We start from the raw sequence: 14,325 nt of genomic DNA on the forward strand, positions 1-14,325 counted from the left end.
ACTAGAACTGAACTAGAACTGAACTAGAACTGAACTAGACCTGAACTAAAACTGAACAAGAACTGAACTAGAACTGTTTAATCTTACTCACTATAATTTTGGTAAATGGATTTTTTATAAATTACACATATTTAGTTTCATTATTTATTTTCTGTTTATTTTTTTTAAGACTTATCAAAAATGTATAAAGTTTAAAGGGACTATGGTATTTAAGGCAATAAATATACATACAAATTATCCAAACTGCCAACTCTTAAAGACAAAATTTACAAATTTTTAAATTCATAAAAGAATCCCTAAGTAACCAATTTTAAATGCTTAATAAGAAAGGATACATGAAAGAATATTTCCTTTTGGTACCTTTATATTTCTTAAATCTAGTTGGCAAAATCAAAATTTCTTTAATAAAATTTCCTGCTTATTTTTAGTTACTTATTTAATGTTATTACTCTCCATTATCCTTCAAAATCCTCATCGCAAAAGCAGCCATCTTTTGAATTCTCTACTATCCAATCCAAATATTTCGTAACTCTGGTATAAACTCCGGGATAATTGGGTCTAGCACAACCATTACCCCAAGACACAATACCAATTTGTTCATAACGTTTATCGTCAGGTCGCAAACGCACAAGAGGACCACCAGAGTCACCCTGGCAACTGTCACGTTCTCCCTTGCCGGGATAGCCAGCACACATCATATTCTTTGTGATCATCTTCTGAGTATAATTTGTTTGAGCCACACATGTTTCATTATCCAACACGGGCACTTCCACTTCTTGTAATAGGCAAGAAGGTTTGCCATCCTCTTTCAAAGTACCCCAGCCGGTGGCAATACCCTTAGTGCCCACAAACAATTCATTTCTCTCCTCCGCTCTGGGCAAACAAATGGGTCTTATGAAACTTGTAATGGGAACACGAATCATTCAAACGCAACAAAGCAATATCATTATCAAAATTGGAAAAGCTGAACTTTTGTGTAAAAGCTCTCAAAACAAATCTTGTTTCTGGTCTTTCCTTATCATTACAACGATCATGTTCTCCAAATGTAACCTTAATCATAAACCACATAAAACCCTTAACACAATGGGCCGCAGTCAAAACATAACGATCATTGATGAGAGTACCACCACAGTAGAAACGATTGAAATAACTTAAGCGTGCCATCCAGGGATATTCACTAACGCCCGTGGTAGTGCCACCTACAATACGTGATTCATCATTGCGTTCTCCACATCTAGAAATAGAGAAAGAATTGTGAGAGAATTATTACGAGAAAAATGTCATAAATTGTGCAAAATGTCATAAGCGATTTTTAATAATCTTTAAGATTTCTTTAAATGTAGTATTCAATATGTGACTGCTTTGGAAATGTTTAGCATTCATCTGTCTGGCGTTTGGCCAAGAATTTTTGCAAATTTTATAAATAATTTTTTGAATATTTTTTTTTTAGCATTTTTAGAGCAAATCAATTAAAGATCTTTGAGGGAAATGTTCTAATAGATCTTTTATGAATGTGCCTACATAATACATTTTTTATGTATGATATTAAACTGAACTAGAACAGAACTAGAATAGAACTAGAACAGAACTAGAACAGAACTAGAACAGAACTAGAACAGAACTAGAACAGAACTAGAACAGAACTAGAACAGAACTAGAACAGAACTAGAACAGAACTAGAACAGAACTAGAAACAGAACTAGAACAGAACTAGAACCGAACTAGAACAGAACTAGAACAGAACTAGAACAGAACTAGACAGAACTAGAAAAGAACTAGAACAGAACTAGAACAGAACTAGAACAGACTAGAACAGAACTGAACAGACTAGAACAGAACTAGAACAGAACTAGAACAGAACTAGAACAGAACTAGAACAGAACTAGAACAGAACTAGAACAGAACTAGAACAGAAACTAGAACAGAACTAGAACAGAAACTAGAACAGAACTAGAACAGAACTAGAACAGAACTAGAACAGAACTAGAACAGAACTAGAACAGAACTAGACAGATTAGAACAGAACTAGAACATAACTAGACAGAACTAGACAGAACTAGAACAGAACTAGAACAGAACTAGCACAGAACTAGGACAGAACTAGAACAAACTAGAACAGAACTAGAACAGAACAGAACTAGAACAGAACTAGAACAGAACTAGAACAGAAACTAGAACCAGAACTAGAACAGAACTAGAACAGAAACTAGAACAGAACTAGAACAGAACTAGAACAGAATTAGAACAGAACTAGAAGAGAACTAAAACAGAACTAGAACAGAACTAGAATTAAAACTAGAACAGAACTAGAAACTAGAACAGAACTAGAACAGAACTAGAACAGAACTAGAACAGAACAGAACAGAGCTAGAACTAGAACTAGAACAGAACTAGAACAGAACTAGAACAGAACTAGAACAGAACTAGAACAGAACTAGAACAGAACTAGAACAGAAACAGAACAGAACAGAACAGAACTAGAACAGAACTAGAACAAAATTAGAACAGAACTAGAACATAACTAGAACAGAACTAGAACAAAAACTAGAACAGAACTAGAACAAAACTAGAACAGAACTAGAACAGAACTAGAACAGAACTAGAACAGAACTAGAACAGAACTAGAACAGAACTAGAACAGAACTAGAACAAAACTAGAACAGAACTAGAACAGAACTAGAACAGAACTAGAACAGAACTAGAACAGAACTAGAGCAGAACTAGAACAGAACTAGAACAGAACTAGAACAGAACTAGAACAGAACTAGAACAGAACTAGAACATAACTAGAACAGAACTAGAACAGAACTAGAACATAACTAGAACAGAACTAGAACAAAACTAGAACATAACTAGAACAAAACTAGAACAGAACTAGAACAGAAACTAGAACAGAACTAGAACAGAACTAGAAACAGAACTAGAACATAACTAGAACAGAACTAGAACAAAACTAGAACAGAACTAGAACAGAACTAGAACAGAACTAGAACAGAACTAGAACAGAACTAGAGCAGAACTAGAACAGAACTAGAACAGAACTAGAACAGAACTAGAACAGAACAGAACTAGAACAGAACTAGAACAGAACAGAACTAGAACAGAACTAGAACAGAACAGAACTAAAACAGAACTAGAACAGAACTAGAACTGAACTAGAACAGAACTAGAACAGAACTAGAACAGAACTAGAACAGAACTAGAACAGAACTAGAACAGAACTAGAACAGAACTAGAACAGAACTAGAACAGAACTAGAACAGAACTAGAACAGAACTAGAACAGAACTAGAACAGAACTAGAACAGAACTAGAACAGAACTAGAACAGAACTAGAACAGACCTAGAACAGAACTAGAACAGAACTAGAACAGAACTAGAACAGAACTAAAACAGAACTAGAACTGAACTAGAACAGGACTAGAACTGAACTAGAACAGAACTAGAACAGAACTAGATCAGAACTAGATCAGAACTAGAACAGAACTAGAACAGAACTAGAACAGAACTAGAACAGAACTAGAACAGAACTAGAACAGAACTAGAACATAACTAGAACAGAACTAGAACAGAACTAGAACAGAACTAGAACAGAACTAGAACAGAACTAGAACAGAACTAGAACAGAACTAGAACAGAACTAGAACAGAACTAGAACAGAACTAGAACAGAACTAGAACAGAACTAGAACATAACTAGAACAGAACTAGAACAGAACTAGAACAGAACTAGAACAGAACTAGAACAGAACTAGAACAGAACTAAAACAGAACTAGAACAGAACTAGAACTGAACTAGAACTGAACTAGAACTGAACTAGAACAGAACTAGAACAGAACTAGATCAGAACTAGAACAGAACTAGAACAGAACTAGAACATAACTAGAACAGAACTAGAACAGAACTAGAACAGAACTAGAACAGAACTAGAACAGAACTAGAACAGAACTAGAACAGAACTAGAACAGAACTAGAACAGAACTAGAATAGAACTAGAACAGAACTAGAATAGAACTAGAACAGAACTAGAACAGAACTAGAATAGAACTAGAACAGAACTAGAACAGAACTAGAACAGAACTAGAACTGAACTAGAACTGAACTAGAACTGAACTAGAACTGAACTAGAACTGAACTAGAACTGAACTAGAACTGAACTAGAACTGAACTAGAACTGAACTAGAACTGAACTAGAACTGAACTAGAACTGAACTAGAACTGAACTAGAACTGAACTAGAACTGAACTAAAACTGAACTAGAACTGAACTAGAACTGAACTAGAACTGAACTAGAACTGAAATAGTTTTTAATTGATTTGTTTAAAGTCCTAGTTTAGCTTTAAGCCCAGATCTTCAAATAGCTTCATTTCATTTATCTGATAGCTATTTATCACCAACATTATTCTGCAAATATTACTATTTAAATATGACAAATTTATGTTATTTCTAGTAGCATTGAAAATTTATAAATAAACCGTTTCTGGAAAGCAAAAAAGAAATTATCATACCAGTTTTCATAATTCTGCCAACAACTTGTTGCTTCATAGGATGAAATAAAAAAACTAGTTTTTCTTTTCATTCCATAATTCTGGCCACCGATTCATATTATCGCTGTTTTTTCCTTATTCCTGCATATCTTCCTGTGTTTGTGTGTCAACTTACTCATTCGCATAAATCAACCCATAAAATAAGTCCATGTAGAAAATTTGCTTTTTCCTAACCAAAGTGACAATGATTCTTTAACATCTACTCTCGGTAGCTTGTGAGACGGACGGACGGACGGACGTTTCGATGTTGCATAAATAAATGTATAGTCAACAACATAACTGTCTGTGGCAAACAACTATTGAAAGTTTTATGACAAGCTGTAGCAGCAGAAGACAGAGCAAATCTCAATTCACTTACTTACTGGTTTTGTATTGGATCTTGGGCGGAGAAAGGAGCTAAAGAAAAACTTACGCAACTTATTTTTCTTTCTCGTTTTTCTTTTTTTTTTCAGTTGCAGTTAGTTGCTTGAAAAAATACCAGTTTGTGGCTTATAAATGTTGCCATAATAAAATTGTCTCATCCATGTAATAAGTTGTGTGGCAAATATTTAAAACGTAATAATTGTTGCAAGTTTGCGTTATTGGAATATTTCTAAATAAAGAAATTCCTGACGTAATAGTCTTAACTAAATGGAGTAAATTTTTATAACAGACTCTAAATGTAACCTAGAATCTAAACCAAATATAGCTGTCAAACTTAATCTCGGTTTAGATTTATTTGATTTTAGTTTAAAATATTTGATTAGAAATTACTTTTTAATACACTACTTCATTTGCCTATAACTCAGTTATTTATGCATTAATTTTGTTGATTTTTAACACCGTTATTTCTGATCCTATAAACATTTTAGTTACGCTGTAAAATTTTATTAAACTCCCGTTTAAGGCTCTGAAAACAACAATTCTGCCTCACCATAAACTCAAAAGTTATGCAAATTTTTATATCCAGCCTTCTCTGTTTAAGATTTCTCCTTGTTTTTATGGGCCTTTGAAAACTAATTTAATAAAAATCCCTATAAATTTTTTTATTTCCTTAAAAATTCCACTCTTAACACTTACAACGAACTTAACAGAAGACCTACTTTTATTTTTGGCTTAATCCACATTTAGACCAATTTTATTTACAATAATAAAAAAAGAAAACAAATTGTATATCAATAAATGTTAAAATTTTGTTAAGCTTTTTTTATATTTATTTAAGGCCAATGACACACATTTTTTTGTTCAGTATTTTGTTTTAAATTTATTCATATTTTATTGTATTGTTTTGCTTCTTTTGCTACTTGTTTTTTCGATTTGGGGAGATTTTATGAATCACACATTTCAAAACAGAACATTTATATTTATTTACTTGCAGAGTAGTTGTTAAGTTGGAAAGGGTAATTTTAGTTATTAGAAGGTTTGGAAGATCAGAGGAATGAACTTTGACTAAAGTTTAACTTAGACAATATACTAATTCACAGTTAAGCTTTGAACATAACTTTTTCATTTTCATTCAAATTCAGTTCTAGTTCTAGTTTAGTTCTAGTTTAGTTCTAGTTCAGTTCTAGTTTCAGTTCTAGTTCTGTTCTAGTTCAGTTCTAGTTCAGTTCTAATTCAGTTCTAGTTCAGTTGTAGTACAGTTCTAGTTCTGTTCAGTTCAGTTCTAGTTCAGTTCTAGTTCAGTTCTAGTTCTAGTTCAGTCTCTAGTTCAGTTCTAGTTTCAGTTCTAGTTCAGTTCTAGTTCAGTTCTAGTTCAGTTCTAGTTCAGTTCTAGTTCAGTTTCTAGTTCAGTTCTAGTTCAGTTTAGTTCAGTTATAGTTCAGTTTCTAGTTCAGTTCTAGTTTAGTTCTAGTTCAGTTCTAGCTCAGTTCTGGTTCAGTTTCTAGTTCAGTTCTAATTCACTTCTAGTTCAGCTCTAGTTTAGTTCTAGTTTAGTTCTAGTTCAGTTCTAGTTCAGCTTCTAGTTCAGTTCTAGTTCAGTTCTAGTTCAGTTCTAATTCAGTTCTAGTTCAGTTGTAGTACAGTTCTAGTTCTGTTCTAGTTCAGTTCTAGTTCAGTTCTAGTTCAGTTCTAGTTCTAGTTCAGTTCTAGTTCAGTTCTAGTTCAGTTCTAGTTCAGTTCTAGTTCAGTTCTAGTTCAGTTCTAGTTCAGTTCTAGTTCAGTTCTAGTTCAGTTCTAGTTCAGTTCTAGTTCAGTTCTAGTTTAGTTCTAGTTCAGTTCTAGCTAGTTCTGGTTCAGTTCTAGTTCAGTTCTAATTCACTTCTAGTTCAGCTCTAGTTTAGTTCTAGTTAGTTCTAGTTCAGTTCTAGTTCAGTTCTAGTTCAGTTCTAGTTCGTCTAGTTCAGTTCTAGTTCAGTTCTAGTTCAGTTCTAGTTCAGTTTCTAGTTCAGTTCTAGTTCAGTTCTAGTCTGTTCTAGTTCAGTTCTAGTTCAGTTCTAGTTCAGTTCTAGTTCAGTTCTAGTTCAGTTCTAGTTCAGTTCTAGTCTTCAGTTCTAGTTCAGTTCTAGTTCAGTTCTAGTTCAGTTCTAGTTCAGTTCTAGTTCAGTTCTAGTTCAGTTCTAGTTCAGTTCTAGTTCAGTTCTAGTTCAGTCTAGTTCAGTTCTAGTTCAGTTCTAGTTCAGTTCTAGTTCAGTTCTAGTTCAGTTCTAGTTCAGTTTAGTTCAGTTCTAGTTCAGTTCTAGTTCAGTTCTAGTTCAGTTCTAGTTCAGTTCTAGTTCAGTTCTAGTTCAGTTCTAGTTCAGTTCTAGTTCAGTTCTAGTTCAGTTCTAGTTCAGTTCTAGTTCAGTTTAGTTCAGTTCTAGTTCAGTTCTAGTTCAGTTCTAGTTCAGATCTAGTTCATTTCTAGTTCAGTTCTAGTTCAGTTCTAGTTCAGTTCTAGTTCAGTTCCAGTTCAGTTCTAGTTCAGTTCTAGTTCAGTTCTAGTTCCGTTCTAGTTCCGTTCTAGTTCAGTTCTAGTTCAGTTCTAGTTCAGTTCTAGTTTAGTTCTAGTTTAGTTCTAGTTCAGTTCTAGTTCAGTTCTAGTTCAGTTCTAGTTCAGTTCTAGTTCAGTTCTAGTTCAGTTCTAGTTCAGTTCTAGTTCAGTTCTAGTTCAGTTCTAGTTCAGTTCTAGTTCAGTTCTAGTTCAGTTCCAGTTCAGTTCTAGTTGAGTTCTAGTTCAGTTCTAGTTCAGTTCGAGTTCAGTTCTAGTTCAGTTCTAGTTCAGTTCTAGTTCAGTTCTAGTTCAGTTCTAGTTCAGTTCTAGTTCAGTTCTAGTTCAGTTCTAGTTCAGTTCTAGTTCAGTTCTAGTTCAGTTCTAGTTCAGTTCTAGTTCAGTTCTAGTTCAGTTCTAGTTCAGTTCTAGTTCAGTTCTAGTTCAGTTCTAGTCAGTTCTAGTTCAGTTCTAGTTCAGTTCTAGTTCAGTTCTAGTTCAGTTCTAGTTCAGTTCTAGTTCAGTTCTAGTTCAGTTCTAGTTCAGTTCTAGTTCAGTTCTAGTTCAGTTCTAGTTCAGTTCTAGTTCAGTTCTAGTTCAGTTCTAGTTCAGTTCTAGTTCAGTTCTAGTTCAGTTCTAGTTCAGTTCTAGTTCAGTTCTAGTTCACTTCTAGTTCAGTTCTAGTTCAGTTCTAGTTCAGTTCTAGTTCAGTTCTAGTTCAGTTCTAGTTCAGTTCTAGTTCAGTTCTAGTTCAGTTCTAGTTCAGTTCTAGTTCAGTTCTAGTTCAGTTAGTTCAGTTCTAGTTCAGTTCTAGTTCAGTTCTAGTTCAGTTCTAGTTCAGTTCTAGTTCAGTTCTAGTGTTCTAGTTCAGTTCTAGTTCAGTTCTAGTTCAGTTCTAGTTCAGTTCTAGTTCAGTTCTAGTTCAGTTCTAGTTCAGTTCTAGTTCAGTTCTAGTTCAGTTCTAGTTCAGTTCTAGTTCAGTTCTAGTTCAGTTCTAGTTCAGTTCTAGTTCAGTTCTAGTTCAGTTCTAGTTCAGTTCTAGTTCAGTTCTAGTTCAGTTCTAGTTCAGTTCTAGTTCAGTTCAGTTCAGTTCTAGTTCAGTTCTAGTTCAGTTCTAGTTCAGTTCTAGTTCAGTTCTAGTTCAGTTCTAGTTCAGTTCTAGTTCAGTTCTAGTTCAGTTCTAGTTCAGTTCTAGTTCAGTTCTAGTTCAGTTCTAGTTCAGTTCTAGTTCAGTTCTAGTTCAGTTCTAGTTCAGTTCTAGTTCAGTTCTAGTTCAGTTCTAGTTCAGTTTCTAGTCATTCAGTTCAGTTCTAGTTCAGTTCTAGTTCAGTTCTAGTTCAGTTCAGTTCAGTTCTAGTTCAGTTCTAGTTCAGTTCTAGTTCAGTTCTAGTTCAGTTCTAGTTCAGTTCTAGTTCAGTTCAGTTCTAGTTCATTCTAGTTCAGTTCTAGTTCAGTTCTAGTTCAGTTCTAGTTCAGTTCTAGTTCAGTTCTAGTTCAGTTCTTGTTCAGTTCTAGTTAAGTTCTAGTTCAGTTCTAGTTCTAGTTCTAGTTCTACTTCAGTTCAGTTCAGTTCTAGTTCAGTTCAGTTCTAGTTCAGTTCTATGATGAAATGAAATCTTAACTAATACTTCATTAAGTCTCACAATAAGAGCTAAAACTTGCTCTCTCCTCTGATTCACGATTAAAGCTTAAAGCTTACCTAAAAAATTTTCTTATGTAGCTCCTCCTAAAGTCGTTGTAATCATCTGAACACTTTTATATCTCCATACCATTGTTTTTAAATTTCTCCTTCTTGCCAAAAGAAGGCCTCAAAAAATAAATAAAATTAGCATTAAAAAGGCCCAAATGATAAAAAATGATTAAATAAACATAAAACAATTTATGTTCTTTGTCTTCACATGACCTAATATCGGTTGAAAGTGTATATATAAAAAATAAGCAAAAATTTCATTTTTCCAAAAAAAAAAAACACAACCAGGTTGATCATTTCATTTCGAATACAATCACTTCCTTTTATAAAAAAAAAACTCTGTTTCAAATTAATGGACTTTGTTTTCTGCAATTTTGTTTTAAAATGAAACATGCTGTTAACCAGCATCTTCTTCTTTAATTTTTTTTTTAAGAAATTCTTTTGTTTCTTTAAAAACAATTTAATGGGATTTTATTGGTAATAATTTATCTTAAACTGGTTTTATTGTTTCTTGTTTAAAACTAAAGTTTGTGAAATTTAAAGTTTGTATTAAAGTAAAACAAGTTAAGTGTTTCATTTTATCTGCTGTAATTAATTTAATTTAAGAAACAAAACATTGCCATTATTATTAGCCTAATTATTGTTAACTGAGATTTAAATAATAAACTAAGTGAATTTTTTTTAATAACTTTTACTTTTAAATAGAGATTAGAGATTGTAAATTAAGCTGAGATTAAAGAAAATTAACACTCTAAAATGATGTACGTTAAAAGCTAAACTCAAACACAACAATTAACCACGACTAACGCAAAACTATGACTCTTTAATAAACCACTACTAAAGCTAAACCAAGATCCTACTTTAATCGATATTATAGTGTAGAATACAGTCCATACTATAGACTAGACTATATTTCAGACTATAGTTCATATCATAGACTAGACTATAGTCGAGCTATATACTAGACTATAGTACAGGCTATAGACTAGACTATAGTCCAGGCTTTAGACTAGACTACAGACCAGACTATAGACTAGACTATAGTCCAGACTGTAGACTAGACTATAGTCCATACTGTAGACTAGACTATAGTCCAGACTATAGACTATGGTCCCGACTATAGACTATGGTCCAGACAATAGACTAGACCATAGTCCAGACTATAGCGTAGACTATAGTCCAGACTATAGACTAGACTATAGACTAGACTATAGACTAGACTATAGACTAGACTATAGACTAGACTATAGACTAGACTATAGACTAGACTATAGACTAGACTATAGACTAGACTATAGACTAGACTATAGACTAGACTATAGACTAGACTATAGACTAGACTATAGACTAGACTATAGACTAGACTATAGACTAGACTATAGACTAGACTATAGACTAGACTATAGACTAGACTATAGACTAGACTATAGACTAGACTATAGACTAGACTATAGACTAGACTATAGACTAGACTATAGACTAGACTATAGACTAGACTATAGACTAGACTATAGACTAGACTATAGACTAGACTATAGACTAGACTATAGACTAGACTATAGACTAGACTATAGACTAGACTATAGACTAGACTATAGACTAGACTATAGACTAGACTATAGACTAGACTATAGACTAGACTATAGACTAGACTATAGACTAGACTATAGACTAGACTATAGACTAGACTATAGACTAGACTATAGACTAGACTATAGACTAGACTATAGACTAGACTATAGACTAGACTATAGACTAGACTATAGACTAGACTATAGACTAGACTATAGACTAGACTATAGACTAGACTATAGACTAGACTATAGACTAGACTATAGACTAGACTGTAGACTAGACTATAGACTAGACTATAGACTAGACTATAGACTAGACTATAGACTAGACTATAGACTAGACTATAGACTAGACTATAGACTAGACTATAGACTAGACTATAGACTAGACTATAGACTAGACTATAGACTAGACTATAGACTAGACTATAGACTAGACTATAGACTAGACTATAGACTAGACTATAGACTAGACTATAGACTAGACTATAGACTAGACTATAGACTAGACTATAGACTAGACTATAGACTAGACTATAGACTAGACTATAGACTAGACTATAGACTAGACTATAGACTAGACTATAGACTAGACTATAGACTAGACTATAGACTAGACTATAGACTAGACTATAGACTAGACTATAGACTAGACTATAGACTAGACTATAGACTAGACTATAGACTAGACTATAGACTAGACTATAGACTAGACTATAGACTAGACTATAGACTAGACTATAGACTAGACTATAGACTAGACTATAGACTAGACTATAGACTAGACTATAGACTAGACTATAGACTAGACTATAGACTAGACTATAGACTAGACTATAGACTAGACTATAGACTAGACTATAGACTAGACTATAGACTAGACTATAGACTAGACTATAGACTAGACTATAGACTAGACTATAGACTAGACTATAGACTAGACTATAGACTAGACTATAGACTAGACTATAGACTAGACTATAGACTAGACTATAGACTAGACTATAGACTAGACTATAGACTAGACTATAGACTAGACTATAGACTAGACTATAGACTAGATTATAGACTAGACTATAGACTAGACTATAGACTAGACTATAGACTAGACTATAGACTAGACTATAGACTAGACTATAGACTAGACTATAGACTAGACTATAGACTAGACTATAGACTAGACTATAGACTAGACTATAGACTAGACTATAGACTAGACTATAGACTAGACTATAGACTAGACTATAGACTAGATTATAGACTAGACTATAGACTAGACTATAGACTAGACTATAGACTAGACTATAGACTAGACTATAGACTAGACTATAGACTAGACTATAGACTAGACTATAGACTAGACTATAGACTAGACTATAGACTAGACTAAGACTAGACTATAGACTAGACTATAGACTAGACTATAGACTAGACTATAGACTAGACTATAGACTAGACTATAGACTAGACTATAGACTAGACTATAGACTAGACTATAGACTAGACTATAGACTAGACTATAGACTAGACTATAGACTAGACTATAGACTAGACTTTAGACTAGACTTTAGACTAGACTATAGACTAGACTATAGACTAGACTATAGACTAGACTATAGACTAGACTATAGACTAGACTATAGACTAGACTTTAGACTAGACTATAGACTAGACTATAGACTAGACTAAGTGAAGCTTAACTAAAGCCAAATTAAAGCTTTGACAGCAAATGCAATTAAAACTTTGTCAAAGCTTTATAAAAGCTACTATTAAATTAAGTTAAGACTAATGCCTTATCTAAGCTACCATTAAAGCTAAACTAGAGGTTTATTTGATAGATTAGAATATGGACTAGACTATGGATGTGACTATGGACTACATTATAGACTAGACTTAAGACTAGACTAGGTAAAGCTTAAGTATAACTTAAATAAAGCCAAATTAAAGCTTTGGCTGCAGATGCTACTACTAAATAAAGTTCCAATCAAAGCTACACTAATGCCTTATCGAAGTTACCATTAAAGCTAAACTAAAGCTTTATTTTATGTCCTATTAAAGCTGAACTAAGGATTTATAAGGAGTTAGTATTCAAACTTTCTATTGAGATGCTTTTAAAATAAAAACCAACCTACTTTAAAATCGAAAATTGACCTATTTCCAATTTGTTGTTTTTATTGTTTTATTATTGTTAATATTTGTTATAACTATTTTAAACTACAACTAAATCCCCCTAAACTGTCTAAACTTTTTATGATTAATTCTAAATCACATATAAACGAAATTTTAAGTGTCTTAAAGACGCCTTTAAAAGTATTTAATTTTTTTTATTTGTTGACAAGAATTTCGCTTAAAATTCAAAACACATTAAGTGGGTGAAATAAAAATAAGAAAAACAGAAATGTAAATGACAAACAAATAAAAAAAAGTAATAATTGGTATGACAATTACGTTCACATTATTCTTAAAATTCTTTTTATGGCCTAAACTCATCATATTAAATAAAAATACACTGACAAAAAATCTTAAAGGAAAATGTGGTCTGGTCAATTTTACACTCTACTACTTAATTAAAACGTTTAGTTTAAACTAACACTTAATTACCTGCATGAACATGTTGTTGCATAAAGTGTATCCTGGGCACAGCCGCAGCAGCTGGATTAGTATTTACTCCATTAGTGGTAGTGTTTGATTGTGGTTTGAATTGTTGCGATTAAAGACACCAAACCAAGTTTTGATGGGATTTTCTTGTCGGGTTGATGCTGCCAATTTGGTTTGATGAGATGTTGGCAAATCTAGGCCTTTAGCATGCAATTTTTTGGTATGATGATGCTGTTGCTGTTGACTGTAAGCATGATATTTACCAGGAAGAATATTTCCATCACGTTCATTTAGTGCCAGCGTTGTTGTTGTTAAACAAATACAGGAAACAATTAAAATACAAACAGTTTGTTGTAAATGGAGCATTTTGTTCACAACAAAAAAAAAAACGAAGAATAATAACTGTGTGGTTTTTGCAAATACGTTTTTAGTTGGCTTAACTAAAAATTTAAGAACTCTGTGGTGTTAATGTTTAAAACACGTTTAAATGTAACGTTAGGAGTTTGTTATATAATTTTGTTATTATGTTTGTTATTATGTATTATTTTTGAGAAAATCTTTAGTTTAAATGTTGTTAATTGCTTGCGGAATTCTTGGTTGTGTTGTCACGCTATAGAATTTTGTTTTTTCATTTCACATGCACTCACTTCGTATAATAATTCCTAAACATGCATAGTTAAAAGCTGTTAAATTAAAAAAACACAAAAATACCGTTAATGATTTCAAGGGGTTTGTAATGGCAATAATCGTAAAAGCTTAAGTCTAGGTTGGGATTAATTGTTGTATAAAAAGCTTTCATCAGAACATTCTTCTATTCTAGTTCTGTTCTAGTTCTAGTTCTGTTCTAGTTCTGTTCTAGTTCTGTTCTGTTCTTTAGTTCTGTTCTAGTTCTGTTCTAGTTCTGTTCAGTTCTGTTCTAGTTCTGTTCTAGTTCTGTTCTAGTTCTGTTCTAGTTCTGTTCTAGTTCTGTTCTAGTTCTGTTCTAGTTCTGTTCTAGTTCTGTTCTAGTTCTGTTCTAGTTCTGTTC

General features: G+C 32.8%; 1 protein-coding gene across 1 annotated transcript; it reads right to left on the minus strand.

The window, feature by feature from the left end:
- Window positions 1-205: 205 nt before the first annotated feature.
- Window positions 206-13,975, minus strand: LOC119612700 (venom protease-like). The gene is given in 4 exon segments (XM_037968548.1): window positions 206-917; window positions 919-1,234; window positions 13,302-13,317; window positions 13,379-13,975. Coding segments are annotated over 4 exon segments (1,080 nt in total). The 5' UTR covers window positions 13,665-13,975; the 3' UTR covers window positions 206-455.
- Window positions 13,976-14,325: the final 350 nt, after the last annotated feature.

The sequence above is a fragment of the Lucilia sericata genome, unplaced genomic scaffold, assembly GCF_015586225.1.
Source record: "Lucilia sericata isolate MDLA Ls3-8-SP2 unplaced genomic scaffold, ASM1558622v1 Contig001805F_arrow, whole genome shotgun sequence".
NCBI lineage: Eukaryota > Metazoa > Arthropoda > Insecta > Diptera > Calliphoridae > Lucilia > Lucilia sericata.